Here is a 16,573-nt window from a genome sequence, read left to right as displayed (position 1 = left end):
ATGAGGTCTTGGACCAACTGAAACCCTCATACACTGCTGGTGGGAACATAAAACTCTAGAAACAGTTTGGGGAGTCCTCAAAAAGATAAGCACAGCTATTACATGCCCTAGCAACCCCACTGCTAGGTATGTACCTGAGAGAAGTGAACACAAGTACTCCAACAGGTCCTTATGTACCAACAAGTCCTTATGCACAAAGTTCCCAGCAGCATTATTCGCAACAACCCAAACGCCCATCAATGGATGAGTGGATAAGCAAATCTTGGTGTGTACGTGCCAAAGAATATTATTCAGCCATTAAAAGGAACGAAGGACTGGGGCGCCTGGGGGGCTTAGCCAGTGAAGTGTCCGACTCTTGATTTCGGCTCGGGGCATGATCCCACAGGATTCTTTCTCCCCTCTGCCCCTCCCTGTGCTTGCGTGACACGTTCTGTCTCTCTCTCTCTCTCTCTCTCTCTCAGAACAAAAAGGAATCAAGTACAGATACGTGCTGAGGTGGATGAACCTTGAAAACATTTTCAGTGAAATAAAGTAGCCATAAATGTTACATATCATGGTTCCATTCATACGAAATATTCAGAATAGGTAAATCCACAGAAATAAAACGCATGTTGGTGGTGGCCAGGGGTGGCAGGAGAATGGGGAGTAACTGCTCGATGGGTCTGGGTTTTGTTTTGAAAACTTAGAGGTGGTGGTCTCACAAATGCCACCAAACTGGTTACTTTCCTGCTATGCGAATTTCATCTCAATTAACAACACAAATCCTGACCACAGGATCCCAGGGAGAGTCAGAGAGCCAGCGGGAGGTGGGGCGGGGGTGGCTTACGCAGCCAGAAATAGTGCCCCAGGTTCGGCTGCAAAGTCAGGCCAGGTAGACACCCATGCCAGTGCTATCAGGAACTGCAGAGGGTAAACTCCGGCAGTGACGCTGGAGCCACCCGTGTGGCAACCCCACCCCTGCGCTGACAACTGATGCTGGCAATCCCATGCCCTCCTGAGCCCAGACACCAAATTCCCATTCTGCTGCCGCCTCGCCGGTCAGCATTCCCGGCACGAAGGCTTGTGCCTCGGCCGTGTATTTCTCAGCGCTGTCCAAGAGTTTGCGAGTGGCAGTGGCAGTGGGCAGGTCCTACCTGAAAAGTCCATTCCAAGCTTCTCGTCTGGAGGCAGGGCAGCACAACGCGGAGCTTCTCCAAGTCAGGCTGCAGACCAGCGGCATTGGCGTCAGCCCGGAATGTGGTAGAAAAGCAAATTCTCGGGGCTCCCAGGTGGCTCAGTCAGTGCAGCGCCTGGCTCTTGGTTTTGGCTCAGGTCATGATCTCACGAGTTCGTGCGCTTGAGCCCCGTGTCCGGCCCTGCGCTGGTGGAGCCTGTCTGGGATTCTCTCTCTCCCTCTCTGCCCCTCCCCCACTCGTGCTCGCATGCTCTCTCTCTCTTTCTCTTGTAAATAAATAAATTTTAAAAAGAAGAGAAAATTCTCAGCCACCTCCAGCAACTGAATGGGGAGGGTGAGGCCAGGGCTTGGGTTTTAACAAGATCTCTGGCTACTTCAGACGCAGGCACTGGTGCCAGAACCACGGGGGGAGGTGGAGAGTTTGAGCCTAAAGTCAGGCCACCTGGATTTCAGGGCAGGCTCTGCCACTTACTGCGTTACTTTGCGCGAGACCCGTCACCCCAGTCTGCCTGGAACGGTCTGGGTGTCAGCACTGCAAGCCCCACGTGCTTGGAAACCCCTCGTTCCCAGGCGATCCGGGACACTTGGTCACCCCAAAACATCTCTCTGCCTTCTGTTCTTCTGTAAAGTGAGGATAATAAACTGACTTGGTACATTAAGGTGTCAGCGACAGAGCCTGAGGTCAGCAAACAGGGATGAATGTCAGCTCAGCTGAGCTCGTGCCCCAAATTTTTTCGATTCCTTCATCAACAGTACACCATCGAACCTCGCTTGTTAACTAAGTAAATCTGTGAAACAAGTTGCTTGAAACTGTGCCTGGTCGTTAGTCAACTCAGAAAGTCAGGGGCTCGGGGCGCCTGGGTGGCGCAGTCGGTTAAGCGTCCGACTTCAGCCAGGTCACGATCTCGCGGTCCGTGAGTTTGAGCCCCGCGTCAGGCTCTGGGCTGATAGCTCGGAGCCTGGAGCCTGTTTCCGATTCTGTGTCTCCCTCTCTTTTTGCCCCTCCCCCGTTCATGCTCTGTCTCTCTCTGTCCCAAAAATAAATAAAAAATGTTGAAAAAAAAATTTTTTTTTAAATAAAAAAGAAAGTCAGGGGCTCATTTTTCTTCTTCGCCCTCAGCTAATGTCGTTTGGCCACGATTAAGGCCGGGTTTCAGGCAACCACCAGGGCAAACAATTGGAACCGTCCCAGCTACTCAGACGAGCCCCACTTAGTATCAGTACGTTCGACCCTGTCTCATGTTGTTTGCTTCCTCCCCCAGCCCTCCACCCTCAGAATCCGTTCCCTGATCACTGTGCCAGGTTTCTGCCAATATAAATTAGCAAAATCTCTGGGTTCTTTGGGTGATTCCATATCCTCCTTCTAGATTTGAAGTCATCGGCCCCCTGGGACCTGCAGGGGTCTGACTTGGTGTTTCAGTCTGGAGAAAGTGAGGGGTGGTGGGGTAGGGCACGCAAGGGGACTCGTTCATGGCAAGGTCATAAGGGGGTGTATTATTTCAGGAAGTGCCAGCTGCTGGCCACAGTTGCACATGTGCACTGGTCACGTAGCACGTAGCACACTAACTGCAAGGGAGGCCAGGAAACCACCCAGATGTGTACCCAGGGAGGGGTATGGGCTTGGCAAATACCCAGCAAATGTGTGCCTCTAGCGTGTTCAGTAGGACCAAGAGGTAGCTTCTGCTGGCAAGGGAGGTTCCCTGGGAGTGGGAGGTACCTAAGTCTTCCACCTTCCCAAAGAGCCCCGTTCCGATGGCCTTGCCCTCCATTCTCCATTCTCTCCCAGCTAGAGACCTAGCAAGGAAGGGTATGAGGCCACCTGATGGTGTTCTAAAGCCACTGATCAAGCTGGAACATTGGTTTATTTTACTCTCTCATCCTTATAACTGATATAAAATTCCCTGCTTTTGGGGACGCCTGGGTGGCTCAGCCAGTTAAGCCTCTAACTTTGGCTCAGGTCATGATCTCGCAGTTCGTGGGTTCGAGCCCTGCGTTGGGCTCTCTGCTGTCAGCACAGAACCAGCTTCAGATCCTCTGTGGCCGTCTCTCTCTGTCCCTCCCCTGGTCTCACAGCATGATCTCTCTCTCTCTCTCTCTCAAAAATAAATATACATTTAAAAAAATGCCCTGGTTTTCTAACCATGACTTGAACAGAGAATTTGGATTCTGAGATTGTCCTTTCCTTTAAGCTGTGCGGTGCCATTAGCTCAACCCTCTGGCCAACAGCTCTTGACCTCAGGGTAATCTTTATACCCTTCTATGTCAGGAGCCGCCAGATCCCCAAAGCCCTGCCTTTGAGGGCCACTTTGTTCTGGGGGACCGCAGGATTAACTATCTCACCATGGCATCCCATGCACTCCTGGTATCCTGTCCCTTAATACTAGCTGGATTTTCACTGTCCTCTGGCCACATTCCAGCTTTAAAGCACCCCCGTTTCCCCCTGGGCTTTTAGCCCCTTCCACACCTAATCCTATTTTGTATCAATCAAGGTTCTTGTTTTAAGCAACACAAACCGATTCTGGCGACTCGAAGCAGAAAAGGAATTTGCCGAAGATACTGCTTAGTTCCCAGGAGCTCTTGGAGAGGTCAGAGCATCAGGTCGGGAAAACACCTCGCTGCCTGTGCCGGGCGCAGACGCCACAGTCAGTGCCTCCAACGTGGGGCGGAGGTGCACCGCCCTTGAAAGCTGGATGTAGCTGCGGCCACTGCCACCATCAACTGCTGAGAGGGACTTCTTCACGCTGGCAGCTCTCCTTCAAAGTCAGGCATGTGGGTCTGAGGAGAGGGGCCACGTTACGTGCCCAGGCCCTAAGGGCAACGAAGGCCGGGAGAGGGAGGCGGAAAGGGGCATTTTCAGCCTCTTTCATGGGAGGCAGTTTATGTCTCAAAGCTAGGGGATACCTATAACACAGGAAGGGGGCTCAGATGTGAAGGGGTAGAAGGAATGACTCACGTCCACTGTGAGAAGCCACCTGGCACGTCCGGGACTCAGGCCTGCAGCATTGCCCTGTCTGCCCGTGCTCTGTTCTCGCCCCGCTTTGGATTCTGCACAGGGTGGAGCCGGTGATGGAGCAGTCTGGCGCCAGGACTGTGCAGCCTGAAGGCGCTGACAGACCCAGCCTCCGCTTCCAGCCGATCCCACTGGGTATTTTCTTTCTTTCTTTCTTTCTTTCTTTCTTTCTTTCTTTCTTTCTTTCTTTCTTTCTTTCTTTCTTTCTTTCTTTTTTTAGTTTATTTATTTCGAGAGCAGGGGAAGCAGGGGAGGGGCAGAGAGAGAGAGAGAGAGAGAGAGAGGGAGAGACAGCATCCCAGGCAAGCTCCTCACTGTCCGATGTGGGGCTCGAACTCACAAACCCATGAGATCATGGCCTGAGCCCAAATCAAGAGTCAGACACTTGAGTGACGGAGCCACGCAGGCGCCCCCCCCTCCCCCCCCCCCCCCCCGATGGCTTCAAGTAAGTCCTCTAACTTGTTGGAACACTGTACCGGTTGCAAGGCTGGGGACTGAGATCCCACCGCTCCTCTCAGCTCACTGTCCTCCTGAGCCCGGTTACGGTAGCCCTGAGACGGGGCACTCAGAGCATTACCCTACGAGGCTGCGGTGAGGGTTGGGTGAGGTGCTGGGTGTGAAGATGCAGCCCTATCTGGCAGATGGTTAATTTCAATCACTTCTGGCCGCTGGTTGCAACATTCTAGCATTGGGGATGACACGGCCACCCTTTCCTTCCTGGGAGCCCTATGAAAATAAGTGAACTACTTTGCGCCCATTTGATGAGGTCAGAGTGCGCACATCAGGGAGTCGGCTCAGGGAATCCTGGAGACCAGTTGTCCAGGATGTCCACCCCCTTCTGCTTCTCTCCCTTTTCCTCATTCTAGTCTTTCCATCCACTTGGTCTGTTTCTGTCTTCTGCTTCCTTCCCATCTGACTGCTGACCTCCCCTGTCCTTGTGTCATCTGCAGTCACTCATTATGACTTCTGTTCATGAACTATCTGTCCCGAGTTCCATGAATCAGGCTCTCACAGACCCCGGGGGAATGTAAGAGGGCATGTGCCCCAGGAAACCTGTCCCGGGGTCTTTATGAGAGATGAATGTGGAGCAAAGACCTCCACCCTGTTTCCTGGTGCTTGGTCCCTGTGATGGTTAAGTTTGTGTCTCACTTAGGGCCATGGGGTGCGCAGAGATTTGGCCAAATATTATTTTGGGTGAGTCTCTAAGAGTGTTTTTGTTTTGTTTTTTATTTTTTATTTTTTAGTGTTTGTTTATTTTTGAGAGAGACAGAGACAAAGTGTGAACGGCAGAGGGGAAGAGAGAAAGGGAGACAGAATCCAGAACAGGCTCCAGGCTCTGAGCAAGCTGTCAGCCCAGAGTCTGATGCAGGGCTCAACCTCACAAACCGCGAGATCATGACCTGAGCCAGAGTCTGACACTTAACCAACTGAGCCACCCAGGCACCCCATTAAGAGTGTTTTGGGACGAGATCAACATTTGAAGGGGTTGATGCAGTAAAGGGGATGTGGGTGGGCCTCATTCAATCAGTTGAAGGCTTAAATAGAATGAAAAGATTTACTTCCCAAGAGTAAGAGGGAACTCTTCCTACCTGACTGCCATTGAGCTGGGACATCAGTTTTCTTTCTTCCTGCCTTCAGACTTGAACTGAAACTGACTCTTCTAGGTCTCAGACTTGTTGGTCTTTGGACTGGAACTATGCCATTATCTCTCATGGGTCTGCAGTTTGCCGACTGCCAATCTTGAGATTTGTCAGCCAATTCCTTATGATAAACCTCTTTCTTTCTGTGTATACATCCTATCGGTTCTGTTTCTCTGGGGAATCTTGACGATACAGCCCTCGAATGGGGGTGGGGCCAGCCATCACCAGGCTTACCTGCTCTGGGCTGCAGGTGATAGGTGCTCAGGAAGATGCTCATTACACATGTGGACATGGTTTGCCATAGGTGGTGAACTTCCCAGACACTCCACTAGTCCCCTTGCGATAATTGACTCATCACTGGCAATCTGGTAGCCATTGAATGGTTTTTCCCCCAAAGCTGGGTCCTATGATCGGGGCCCCAGGAGAATGATGCAGGTTTCTACATTCTCTCATTTCTGTGCAATCACCTCCTACTCAGTATTCTCATTTTTAGGGGATAGTGATGATGTTTAGCCCAAAGAGAATGATGAATTTATATTAATGCTGTGCCTTCTATCTTGGGCACATCAGGAATTTCTAAGTGCCTCTGCCCTGTGTGGTGGACACGCGTGTGATTTTCTGTCCCCGGTGGACATTGCAAATGTGAAAGTGACCAGGGGTATTAAGATACGTCACTGGGTGCCTGGTTGGCTCAGTCGGTTAAGCATCCGACTTCACCTCAGGTCATGATCTCATGGTTCATGAGTCCGAGCTGACAGCTCGGAGCCTGGATTCTGCTTTGGATTCTGTGTCTTCGGCTCTCTCTGCCCCTCCCTCGCTCATGCTCTCTCTCTCTCAAAAATAAATTAAAAAAAATAGATACACCAAAGGAATAGACACAGAAAGCCAGACGAGACAAAGTACAGGCGTTCACCTTGGTACATGGACATTTGGGTAATGTGTCCTTGAGTGGATGAATCAGAACCATGAATGGAAGAGGAAGGCCAAGGTGGGGGTGATAAATTCCAACTTCCTCCCAATTAAACACTCAGTCTGGATCGTCAGTGCCTCAGGGACACTACAGCCAGTCTCCTGGTCTCCACGGCAAGCAAGCAGGTGCTGAGTAAGTGCTCTTGGCTCTTGTGTTGCATGAAGTCTTGAGAACAGGAAAAGGAGAAGGCTCCCATTTGTTACCATCTTGGCAGCCACAGTGGACCACAGACAGAGGAAGAAAGGGGTTGGGCTCAGGGGGGGGGCCTTGAAGTCACAAGCGAAACTCTGGGGTCTGATCCAACCTCCCCCCCCAAAAAAAAAAACCAGAATCGATTTCATGGACTTCCATTCATGCATTCTGCAGACATCAAGTGGCACTTACTGAGGGCCAGGCCCTGAGCACCGGGTGAGGGTACGCAGGAGTCCCCTCCCTCTCCCACTGTGGAAGAGCTGCTTTCTCCAGTGGTGAACAGCAAAGGAGAGGAGCCCAGAAACTAGAAGATCTGCGGTGACTGGCGCACAGACCCATCTCCGCCCTCCCCTACATGGGATCTTGCCTCCCCCACCGACAGAGGGCAGTGGGGTGTTTGTTCCCCAGAGCAGGCCAGCTGCTGGCTTTGCTGCTCCCTTAGAGCCACCTCGGCCATCTCCGACCCAGGGGCTTAGCCCACAGGCAGCTGCGGTGCGTGGGCCGGGAGCAGGCAGGCAAGTGGGCAGGCAGACAGGCAGCAGGACACTCGAAAACTGTCTCTGGCCAGGGCTAGGTGTCTCCCCAGAGGACACGAAGACCACGGATATCGTCCCTCCTGCCTTTTGATGGTACCACCAAGGGCATAGGCAATGGGGTTGATTGCCACGGTGGGTTTGGGGTGTGAAGGAGGCCAGGCCGGGCTGCCCACTGTGCTGCCCCGTGTCTCGGGGCCACTCGGGACCATACCCACTGCCTGGGGGCTGAGGAGCAGGGAGGGGCCGGCCTGGAAGTGAGTGAAGCCCGTGTGCACTTGGGCCCTTCCTCTGCACCCCTCCCTCCCTCCTCTCATGCTCTGCCCTGCTCTTTCTCTCTTCAGATTTAGACATGGCTGGAGAGCCCAGGCCTGGCCCCACCCAGCCAGGCCAGAAGAGGCAGCCGGGCACAGCCATCTCCTGGTGAGTCTGTCCAGGGTTGCCCGCAGGGGAGGGGGGCTGCTTGCGGGCTTGTCTGGGGCTCTGGGTCCCCCTGGGATGGAACAAGGACCTCAGGAGTCCAGCTCAGGGAACTCACTGTGGCACCTGGGGGTTCCTTCTCACTCGGCCTCAGCTTTTGTCCATAAACTGAAGGAGATGACCCGTTCATTCCAAGGCTTCTCATCGCTGATGTCACCCAGCACCACCTGCTGACCGAGGCAGGATGCCCCTCCTCCCACCTGGAGCCAGGGGGCATGGGTCCTCCCAGGGGATCCCCACCTTCATGGTGCTTGGGGGCTTTTTCCAGGTACAGATATTTGGGAAGTAGCAAATGGGAACTTCCCTGGATGAAATCTTGCCCCTAACTTGGGAAGTGTAAGAAAATGTTAAGGGGTGCCTGGGCGGCTCAGTCGGTTAACCATCCGACTTTGGCTCAGGTCTTGATCTCAGGGTTTGTGAATTTGAACCCCAAGTCAGGCTCTGTGCTGACAGCATGGAGCCTGCTTCAGATTCTCTGTCCCCCTTTCTCTCTGCCTTTCCCTGACTCATGCTTGCTCTCTCTCTCCCAACAATAACAAAATAAACATTAAAAAAAAAAGAGGATAATGTTAAGAAATCTTTAAACATTTTCAGGAAGGAGCTTGCCACGTTCTGCCAGCTAACGTGCCCTTTTCACAGGCGTAACGAGTGTCCCCTCAGCTGGGCATCTGTGATGGCCTCACTCAGCTCCTGGCCCTCCTGCGGGCATTTGGGTGGTTTCTGTCTTGCGGTGGAGGAGGCAGTGGGGCAGGTGTTTGCTGTTAGGAACAGCAGTGTGTAAATCCCCTGGGGCCAAAGTTTCCAGTCTCTTTTGGGTTTCACCTTGCCTCATCTTCCTGGAAAGGAGATGGCGGGGTTGGGCTGGGGGCTGATCTGAGAAGTCCCTGAACCTCCAGGTTGACCTTGAGAGAGATTAAGCCAAATCTCTCCCTGTCAGCTTCAGCCTGAAGGTCTGTGTCACCCTGTGAGTGTGCTGGCGTGGGTGGTTTTTGCACTGCGTTTGTTTGGGGCTGATGAGTAGGTGTGTGCTCACAGGCAATGCTGTTTTTTAAACTCGCATCTCTTCAGTGGAGCAGAACTGCATATGTGGTGTTGGTTTGCCTTGCATCTCATGTGATTCTGGGGGTTTGGTAATTATCACTGTCTGATAGGAGCAAAGTGGTTCTCTGCCGTAGTTCTCTCATGTGCTTTTTTACCATGGCCACTTTTGAGGCCTCCTTCACACCCCAAACTGACCATGGGAATCAACCCCATTGCCCCTAACGGACGGCCTCAGTTCTTCGCTTTGTCACCTTCGGATTTCCTGTCCTCCCCAACCACCTTCCCAGCCTGCTCTGACCTGCTTCTGCCAGCCTTCTGAAGGGTGCAGGTGCAGGAACAGGGAGGCAATGGGGCGTAATGGCAGCTGTCTGGCAGGGGGTCGGACTCCATTCAGAGGGGACCCCGCCTTCAAGGCCGGGGGCAGGGGTGACCTCCTTAAGTCACACATCCCCAGTAGGGACTCCAGTAGGGAGAATGAAGCATTTTGCGGGGTGGGGGGTGGGGGGCTGCCACTGGAGCCTCCTGGGTCCAGGGCAGCAGGGTGGGCAGCTGGGACTGTGGCTCTGGGCCTTAGGATGGTGACCAGAGGAACGACAGGTTGGGGATGTGGTTCTGGCAGCCGCTGAGCTGCTGGATGACCTGTCCGTGAGAACTCGTCAAGTCCAGGACATGTGACCTGAGCCTCCAAATGGAATTTCTCAACCTGTAGGGAAAGGCCTGTGGTGTAAGGATTGTCCCAAGTCCCCGCCCCCTGCCCTTGGCCCTGAGGACACAGGTGGTTTGACCTCTGCCCACAGCACCGTTCTGAAGGGGTGTTCTATTTCTCCTTTTGTGGGAAGCCCGGACTTGCAGACTGTAGCAGTTAACCCAGACCAGAGGACAGAGCACGGAGAAGCCATGTGACCAGGCCACTGCCCCTTGGGGGAAAAGACTCAAGGGCAGTTGCCATCAGCCCTGGCTGATGACTGAGGGGTGGCATGGGGTGGGATGAGGGTAGGAGGGCCGGCACCAGAGCCCACCTTCCTTCAGGCCAAGAGGGACCCCGTAACTGCAGAAAGCATGGCTGTGGGGCGCATGTAGCCTAACATCTAATTCCCAAACCCATCCTGTGTGTGTTTCAACTCAGGCTGCTCTCCAGTCTGTGCTAAGCAGTCAATGAAATATCATTCCTACACCATTCATTTTTGACTACGTTGAAAAGTCGTTGTAGGAAAAAAAATGTCAGGGAGGAAAAAGTCAAACCATTGCATTGGCCGGGAATCGAACCCGGGCCTCCCGCGTGGCAGGCGAGAATTCTACCACTGAACCACCAATGCTGCTGTGAGGAGTTAACTGCTGCGGAGACTCAGGTGGTCAGCCACAGGCTTCAGCACCGTGTCTGTTCTTCGTCAACGCTTCCGTCCGGTCTGAGGGGGCGGAGCTCTCCAGCCAATCCAAAAGGATCCAGAAGAGAGAATTTTCCCTGAGCAGTGGCGCCCGGCGGAGACGCATCAGCTTCAGTTCTGTCCTAGCATCCTAGCCCCCAAGCCCCCAAGTCCCCAAGCCCCCAAGCCCTCCCGCTGGCTGGTTCCAAGCCCTCCGGAGGCAGCGCTGGGCGCGGGACCCCCACCCACCTCTAGCCCGACCCCCGGGGCTGCGCACGCGCCCTCCTGGCGCGCCGCTGTCACTTTCTCCTTTCTCCAAGGATGATCCTCCCACCACCGGAATCAGCAATCGGCATCCCTGCTGTGTGTCCAGGCCGCCCGTCCGGACCTCCTGAAGCCAGAAAGCGGAGGCGAGGATGGCCGGAAATTTCACTAACCGGCCTGTGGGGCGTCTCAGGATGAAGGGGAACTCCCTCCCTTCGCCCCCAACGTCCTCCATTCTGACCCAGTAGCCTTACAGGCCTCGCCCCTCGTGGGCTGGGCCTGAGCTGGGGACGCACAGCACCAGAAAGTTGTTTTAGAAGCTGTATTGCCGCCGCGTGTATCCCCTCCCCTGATCCTTATCCCCCGTTCCAGCCCCGGGTGCAGATGGCACCCGAAGCTCCTGTAGCTGTGTCCCCACAGAGCCTCCCTGCCCAGGCGGGTGCTTAATTCTCTTTGCACCCATCTCCACATCCTTCCTAGGCACCAATTCCCTGCCTGGAGATGCATGGTACATGAGAGAAGGGGGAGAGGCCGGGCAGCGAGAGTCTGGGACTTTCCAGACTCCTGCTCTCTCCCAAGGACTGGAGCAAAGAGGAAGGCGGCCTGGCCACAGCCTTAATCCTGCCTGGCTGGCCCTGCCAGTCAGTGCTGGGCCACATCCTGGCAATCCCAACCAAGGATTAAAGGCTCTCACACCCCCACTGTGGCTTTGGGCCCTGACTTAACTCTTTCCTTTCATCCTTTGCCAGACTACGATCCAGAACATCAGCTGTTCCTGGGTCAGGCAGAGGAACTTTTGGAGAGCCCTGATCTGGCCGGCCAGAAGGCTGCAGGCGATTGACCCCTCCTGCCCACCGGGGCCACCTGACAGATACCCCTTATTAGAGGCCAGACATGGGGAAGCTGGTTTGCTGTGTTCTCTCAAAGTGGCCTTGGTCAAGTCCCTAAGGCCTCTTCCAATGGAGAATTCTGGGATTCTAAGGAAAAGTTGCACACCTCAGTTTCTTCAAGTTAAATGGGTCTGGGAAAGGACTCTGGCCATGAAGAATGACCCCTTCCCCATTTGTCTCTGTTGCAGCAGCAGTAACTATGACCTGGACTACAAGCTGTACAGGGAAGATGTCCCCTACCGGTAGGTGGGTCTTGCCCCCTTGGTCCTCTGGGTAAACAGGTGGGGCTGGTTGGCCTGACTCCCTCTCTATCCTATCCCAGTAGCGTGTATGAATGCCAAAGAATCCCTCCACTCATTAACCGCGTGCCTGTCAAGATCCGGAGGACCCAGGTGGGCATGGGGATCAAGACCAGCTGCAGTCCCCACAAGGGCCCCAGGAAGAGCCACCTGCCCCAAGAGCAAATAAAGCGTGAGTGAAGGGGCAGAGCCTTCACCTACAGGGCTAGGAAAGAGCTGGGAGGATCTCGGCAGTGAGGGCAGGCCCGGGAGCATGGACAGCCCTGCCCTCTGCCTCCTGGGCCCGTGGGACACCAGCTCCGGCCCCTCTCCACACAGTCCAGACCGAGGAGCTGCACTCCATCAGGGGGGAGCTAAGCCAGATCAAAGCCCAGGTGGACCGTCTGTTGGAGACTCTGGAGCGCATGGACCAGCAGAGGGACCAGCTTCTGGGTCAAGCACCTCCAACTGGGGGCCCAGCCTGCACTCCAAGTGAGCTCCAGCTTTGCCCACTGCTGAAGGTGCCAGGGGCATGGCACCTGGCGTCCTGCTTTCCATCTGCAAGGCTCCTTCCTGCCCTCCCCAGGGTCTGGTTGTCCCCATGGCTGAAGACCCTATGGCTTCAAGGTTGTTCTAGGACCTTCCCACCACTCAGCAGCTGTCTGGGGGCAGAGCAGTGTCCCAGTCCACCCCCATCTTGTCATCTCAAGCCCTAGGCACCCTAGATCAGTGCCGGGCACCAAGCAGCCTCTCTGAGATCAGCCGGGACCTCCAAACCTGGCCACTAACTGGCGACTGTCCCTGAACAGGGTCAGAGGCCAGTGAAGAAAACAGGGCCCTGGTGAGTAAGAGGTCCTCATGCAGAAACACTGAAGCCAAGCAGGAGTCCAGGGGCCAGAGGCCCCATCCAGAAGCAGACAGCCCCGAGGACAGCACAGACCCAGAGGAGGCAGTGAGTGGCCCGGCACCTCCCCTCATCCTCACCCTCCCTGCGTTTGAGTCCTTGTGGCCTCCCTGTGAACAAGGGAGAGACTCGGGTTTGTGCGGGAGCCCACAGTGGTGGTTGAGGGGAGACATAGGACTTCTACCGCAGGCAAGCCCCAGAACATGGGCCCTGCGCTGCGTTGTCTCCCCCTCTCAATTCGGGCTTGATGAGCTCAGCTGGACTAGGGGCCACAGCCAGACAGCTGGGCCAGTTCTGGGCTGAAACACCATCTTCTCCAGGAAGCCGGGAGGCGGGCTTTGAGCACCACAGACATCACAGCTGTGCCTCATGGCCCCACACCCCTTGCCTGAGAACCACCTGGCAAGCTTGTTAAAACCGATTTCTGCCTTTTCCCTGTACCCCACGGTACAATCTTATATTGTACCGTGCTCCCCGGGGAAGCTGTGGCACATGGACCTTCCCGGATGGAGAACATCCAACCTGAGTCTGATAAGAGCCCTTTGTGCAACATCAAAGGGCCCAAATGTTCCCTGACCTACCATATCCTCCTCCCTTATTGGTAGTCCCTGAGATAGGCCGAGCCCCAGGTTTGTTTGGGCCATCTCAACAGGGCCCGGGATGCCGGTGGAGGGGCTGGCAGTAATGAACTTCCCTTCCTCCACCTGTCCAGCTTTGCCCCTCCAACTGCTGGGCTCTGGAGGGCCATTACTATTGGGCCTCAGGCTCTGGAGGGCCTGAGTCACATCTGGGGAAAGACTGGGCTAGAGGAAGGGAATGTTTGTTTTGTCTAGGGGTTCTGGGTTCCCAGGCCTCTAGAAGAATCTCGAGGAGCACTGAGCTGCCCAAGCTGCCCAGAAAAAGATGTGAGGGTGAGGGGAGATGTTGGCAGACAGACCTCCCTTTCCTAGACACCCCATGGCTCTCAGTCCTCCTGGCCAGAGTCCTGCTTCTGTCTTTCTACAGGTGAAGAATCATGCATCAGACCAGGAGGGCAGTCAGTAGAAGAGTGGAACCCCTCCCGGCTCCTTCCCAGGCTTCCTTCCTCGCCTCGTATGATTTTTGGAAGGCCTCCTGGTGGCACTTGTGCAACCAGAGGCACCCGTTTTGGAATGAGGACAATGAAGTGGAAGCCTCTCCATAATGGTGGCTTTTGCTTTGGAGGCCAAGCTTCCAGACACTCGGGGGCTGAGAGGGAGGCCTGCAACTGCCTAGCACATGCTCACCATCCTCATGAGGCTGAGGCCCAGTCTTGCAAGGGGCAGCTGAACAGGCCCCTGCCTTGGGAGCACCTCAGCCCCTCTGACTGCAAGCACTGCTTTGGCTGCTTTTCCCTCCTCTCCAGGTCCTGCCAGTTCCAAGTGTGGAGCATCCTGCAGCCACCAGCCCCGCTTTCCCAGTTCCAGTGATGCACAGGAAGATCCACTCAAGTTCTACAGTCCCCTTCCGGTCTTTAAGCTCCTCGGTGTGTGTCCCACATAACCCACCTTTGGTTCCAGACTGCCCACCCACCCTATAAAGCCCTCATTCAGAATAGGGGTATCATTTTTATGTCCTGTTTCTATCTTGTCTCTCGCTTGACACTGTGTATTTCAGACCTGCTCTGGAAATGCTGTAATGTCAAAGGGGAAAAATAAAATTTGTATATTTCCCTGGTCAGGGGTTCTTGGTATGGTCTCCAAGCTTCATTCTGGTCCTTGGGCTGCCTTAGGTCAGGCCTTCCAGGAGAAGCTGAGCAAGCCGCGGACACACGCACGTTCAGAAGCTCCTACCAAGCCAGGGCACAGGAGCCACACAGGGAAGATGCCACTCTTGTGGTCACTCAGCTAGGCCAGCTCTGCCATATGGAATAATGGCCAGGCTCCATCTGGTCTCCCAACATCCAGAAGCTCTTACTCCTGGCAGTTTATCCGCCATCTCCCAGGAGCCAAGACTAGACGATAACAAAGCCAGCCTGGACCCCTACTTCTTACCAGCAGTGCAGGAGGCCTCCGGCTGTGCTGCTCTGCCCACGGCCAAGGAAAGGCGGAATCTGGCTTCCACCCAGAGCCAAACCCCTTTCTGCTACCCACCCTTGAGCTTTGGTCTTGCCCAGCACCAAACCAGAGGCCAGAAAGTGCACCCAGAGTGCTCCTGGGGCCACACAACCCTCCCTACTCGTGCCACACCTTGGCAGCGGCCGCTATGGTGCTCAAAGGGGCAGCCTCTCCTTCTTCAAAGCACATTTCCCCACACCAACCCCAGCACCTCCTTCACCTTCAGCCGGTCTCTTCTGCTTATGTTGCTCTAAGGAACAGGACACCTTTATGACAATGCTGTCCCAAGCCCTTGACACCAGGGGCCCAAGACCACATTACATGCTCAGAAGAGCCTTGCTCCGTTAAGTCCGCCACTGACAAGAAGCACAACAAAAGACTTTTTCAGATATAAAGGAGTTTGTTTTAGCTCAGATATAAATGACAAGGCACAGCCCCCTGTCCACTCTCTCAAGAGCAGGCCAATTCTATAAAAGGGAGTCACTAGCTGGCCTGCATAGGGTCCATCCCTGACAAGACAAGAGCTCCAAGCCCCGTTTTCCAGGCCAGTCCAGCTGAAGTCTTTTTCAACGTGGGAGTGAGGCCGCATTCCCAAGTTTCCTCTAATTGGTCGGAGCTGGGAAGCACCGGCTCAAGTAGAAACGTTTCTTTAATGAAATCGTTGCAACACAGCTGTCCAGTGCCATCAGTTCTGTGCACGCCTCCTCAGATCCTTTCTGGCCTCGGAGTTCTCAGCTCGGTGCAATCTGGAAGCTGTCGGCACAGGTCCTTTAAGGGGACGGCGGCAGCTCGGTCCTTGGCGTCCGTCGTGGCTCAGGCTTCTGGTTCAGGACGGCGCGGCGGCGCTCCTCCGCCGGGCAGCCCGCACCAAGCACTGCTGCAGTACGGGATAGAGCCGCTGGCAGCCCTCGAGGCCCAGACGCACTGCCTCGGCCCAGCTCTCGGTCGGGCCGCCCTCCCCGCTGCCCAGCAGCCCGGCCACCTGGTTGAGCACGGGCATGAGCGCCACGGTGAGGCCGGCGGCGGCGTGCTCCTCCTCCAGTCGCGTGGGGTCCAGTAGCCAGGTGGGCGCCGGCTCCGGCGTGCGGCTCAGGCCGCAGCCCACCACCAGGTCGTACATCTCGACCCCCGCGTCGGCCAGGGCGAGCGCGGCGGCCGTGAGCGCGGCGGCCAGCGCCGAGCCACCGTCCTCCAGCAGCAGCGCTGACACCTCCAGCTGCGCGCGCGGGTAGCGGCCCAGGCGCACGGCCGGCTCCAGCGCCTCCTGCAGGGCCAGCGCCAGCTCTCGCTCCTCCCCGCCGCCCGGGGGCGCGCGGCGCCGGCGGCCGGCGAAGGGCGCGCGGCGGAAGTCGCAAAGCAGGCGGCCGCGCAACGCGGCCGGGGCCTCGCCGCCCGCCCCGGCCGGGCCGCCGCCGCGGTCGCCGCCCTCGGCCTGGCGCGGGCCGGACACGGCGCACAGCACCTTGGTGCCTCCCGCCTCCAGATAGGCCGAGCCCTTGGCCTGGCTCAGCAGCCCGGCGCGCGCATACACGGGCCGCAGCCGCGTCGGGTCGCGGGCTGCTGGCGCCTCCTCGTCATCGGCCGCGTACAGCTGCGGCGGCTGCGACTCCTCGGGCCCTCGGATGCGCCGGTGGTCCCCAGGCATGGCGGTGCCTGGAGCGCGAGCCGCTTCCGCCCGCCGACCTGGGCTCGCGCGAGGGCTCTTCCGCCCGCTTAAAGGCGCGCGCCCGCGCGGGGTCTGTCGGGATAGAGGCGGGT

The 16,573-nt window shown here is 56.0% G+C and overlaps 2 protein-coding genes and 1 non-coding gene across 14 annotated transcripts; 1 reads left to right on the top strand and 2 right to left on the bottom strand.

Moving 5' to 3' along the window:
* Positions 1-7,362: 7,362 nt before the first annotated feature.
* LOC131499295 (RNA-binding Raly-like protein) lies at positions 7,363-14,438 on the top strand. Of its 12 annotated transcripts, none has more exons than XM_058707186.1 (7): positions 7,363-7,654; positions 7,864-7,942; positions 11,750-11,800; positions 11,884-12,029; positions 12,176-12,328; positions 12,646-12,788; positions 13,746-14,438. In XM_058707186.1, exons 2-7 carry the CDS (start codon positions 7,872-7,874, stop codon positions 13,782-13,784), a joined length of 603 nt encoding a protein of 200 aa, XP_058563169.1. In that variant the 5' UTR covers positions 7,363-7,654; positions 7,864-7,871; the 3' UTR covers positions 13,785-14,438. The 12 variants fall into 12 exon arrangements, with proteins under 12 accessions (XP_058563169.1, XP_058563167.1, XP_058563164.1 ...); XM_058707184.1 differs by having other exon boundaries at positions 7,365-7,501; positions 11,881-12,029; XM_058707181.1 differs by having other exon boundaries at positions 7,365-7,615; positions 11,747-11,800.
* TRNAG-GCC (transfer RNA glycine (anticodon GCC)) lies at positions 10,286-10,356 on the bottom strand. Its single transcript has one exon. It is a non-coding gene; the product is annotated as a tRNA-Gly (tRNA).
* A 757-nt stretch (positions 14,439-15,195) lies between the features above and the next one.
* On the bottom strand, positions 15,196-16,537 carry EXOSC6 (exosome component 6). Its single transcript, XM_058707173.1, has one exon. The coding sequence runs from the start codon at positions 16,458-16,460 to the stop codon at positions 15,642-15,644; it is 819 nt and encodes a 272-aa protein (XP_058563156.1). The 5' UTR covers positions 16,461-16,537; the 3' UTR covers positions 15,196-15,641.
* Positions 16,538-16,573: the final 36 nt, after the last annotated feature.

Source organism: Neofelis nebulosa, chromosome 17 (assembly GCF_028018385.1).
Source record: "Neofelis nebulosa isolate mNeoNeb1 chromosome 17, mNeoNeb1.pri, whole genome shotgun sequence".
Lineage (NCBI taxonomy): Eukaryota > Metazoa > Chordata > Mammalia > Carnivora > Felidae > Neofelis > Neofelis nebulosa.
The sequence above is the reverse complement of the archived record's forward strand: the minus strand, read 5'-3'. Positions and strand labels throughout refer to the sequence as shown.

Coding starts and splice junctions, on each gene's coding strand:
- LOC131499295 (XM_058707174.1), top strand. CDS start 11,628: ATGGAGAATTCTGGGATTCTAAGGAAAAGTTGCACACCTCAGTTTCTT. Junction 12,030..12,175: donor GCCCCAAGAGCAAATAAAGC/GTGAGTGAAGGG, acceptor CTCTCCACACAG/TCCAGACCGAGGAGCTGCAC. Junction 12,789..13,745: donor GCACAGACCCAGAGGAGGCA/GTGAGTGGCCCG, acceptor GTCTTTCTACAG/GTGAAGAATCATGCATCAGA.
- EXOSC6 (XM_058707173.1), bottom strand. CDS start 16,460: ATGCCTGGGGACCACCGGCGCATCCGAGGGCCCGAGGAGTCGCAGCCG.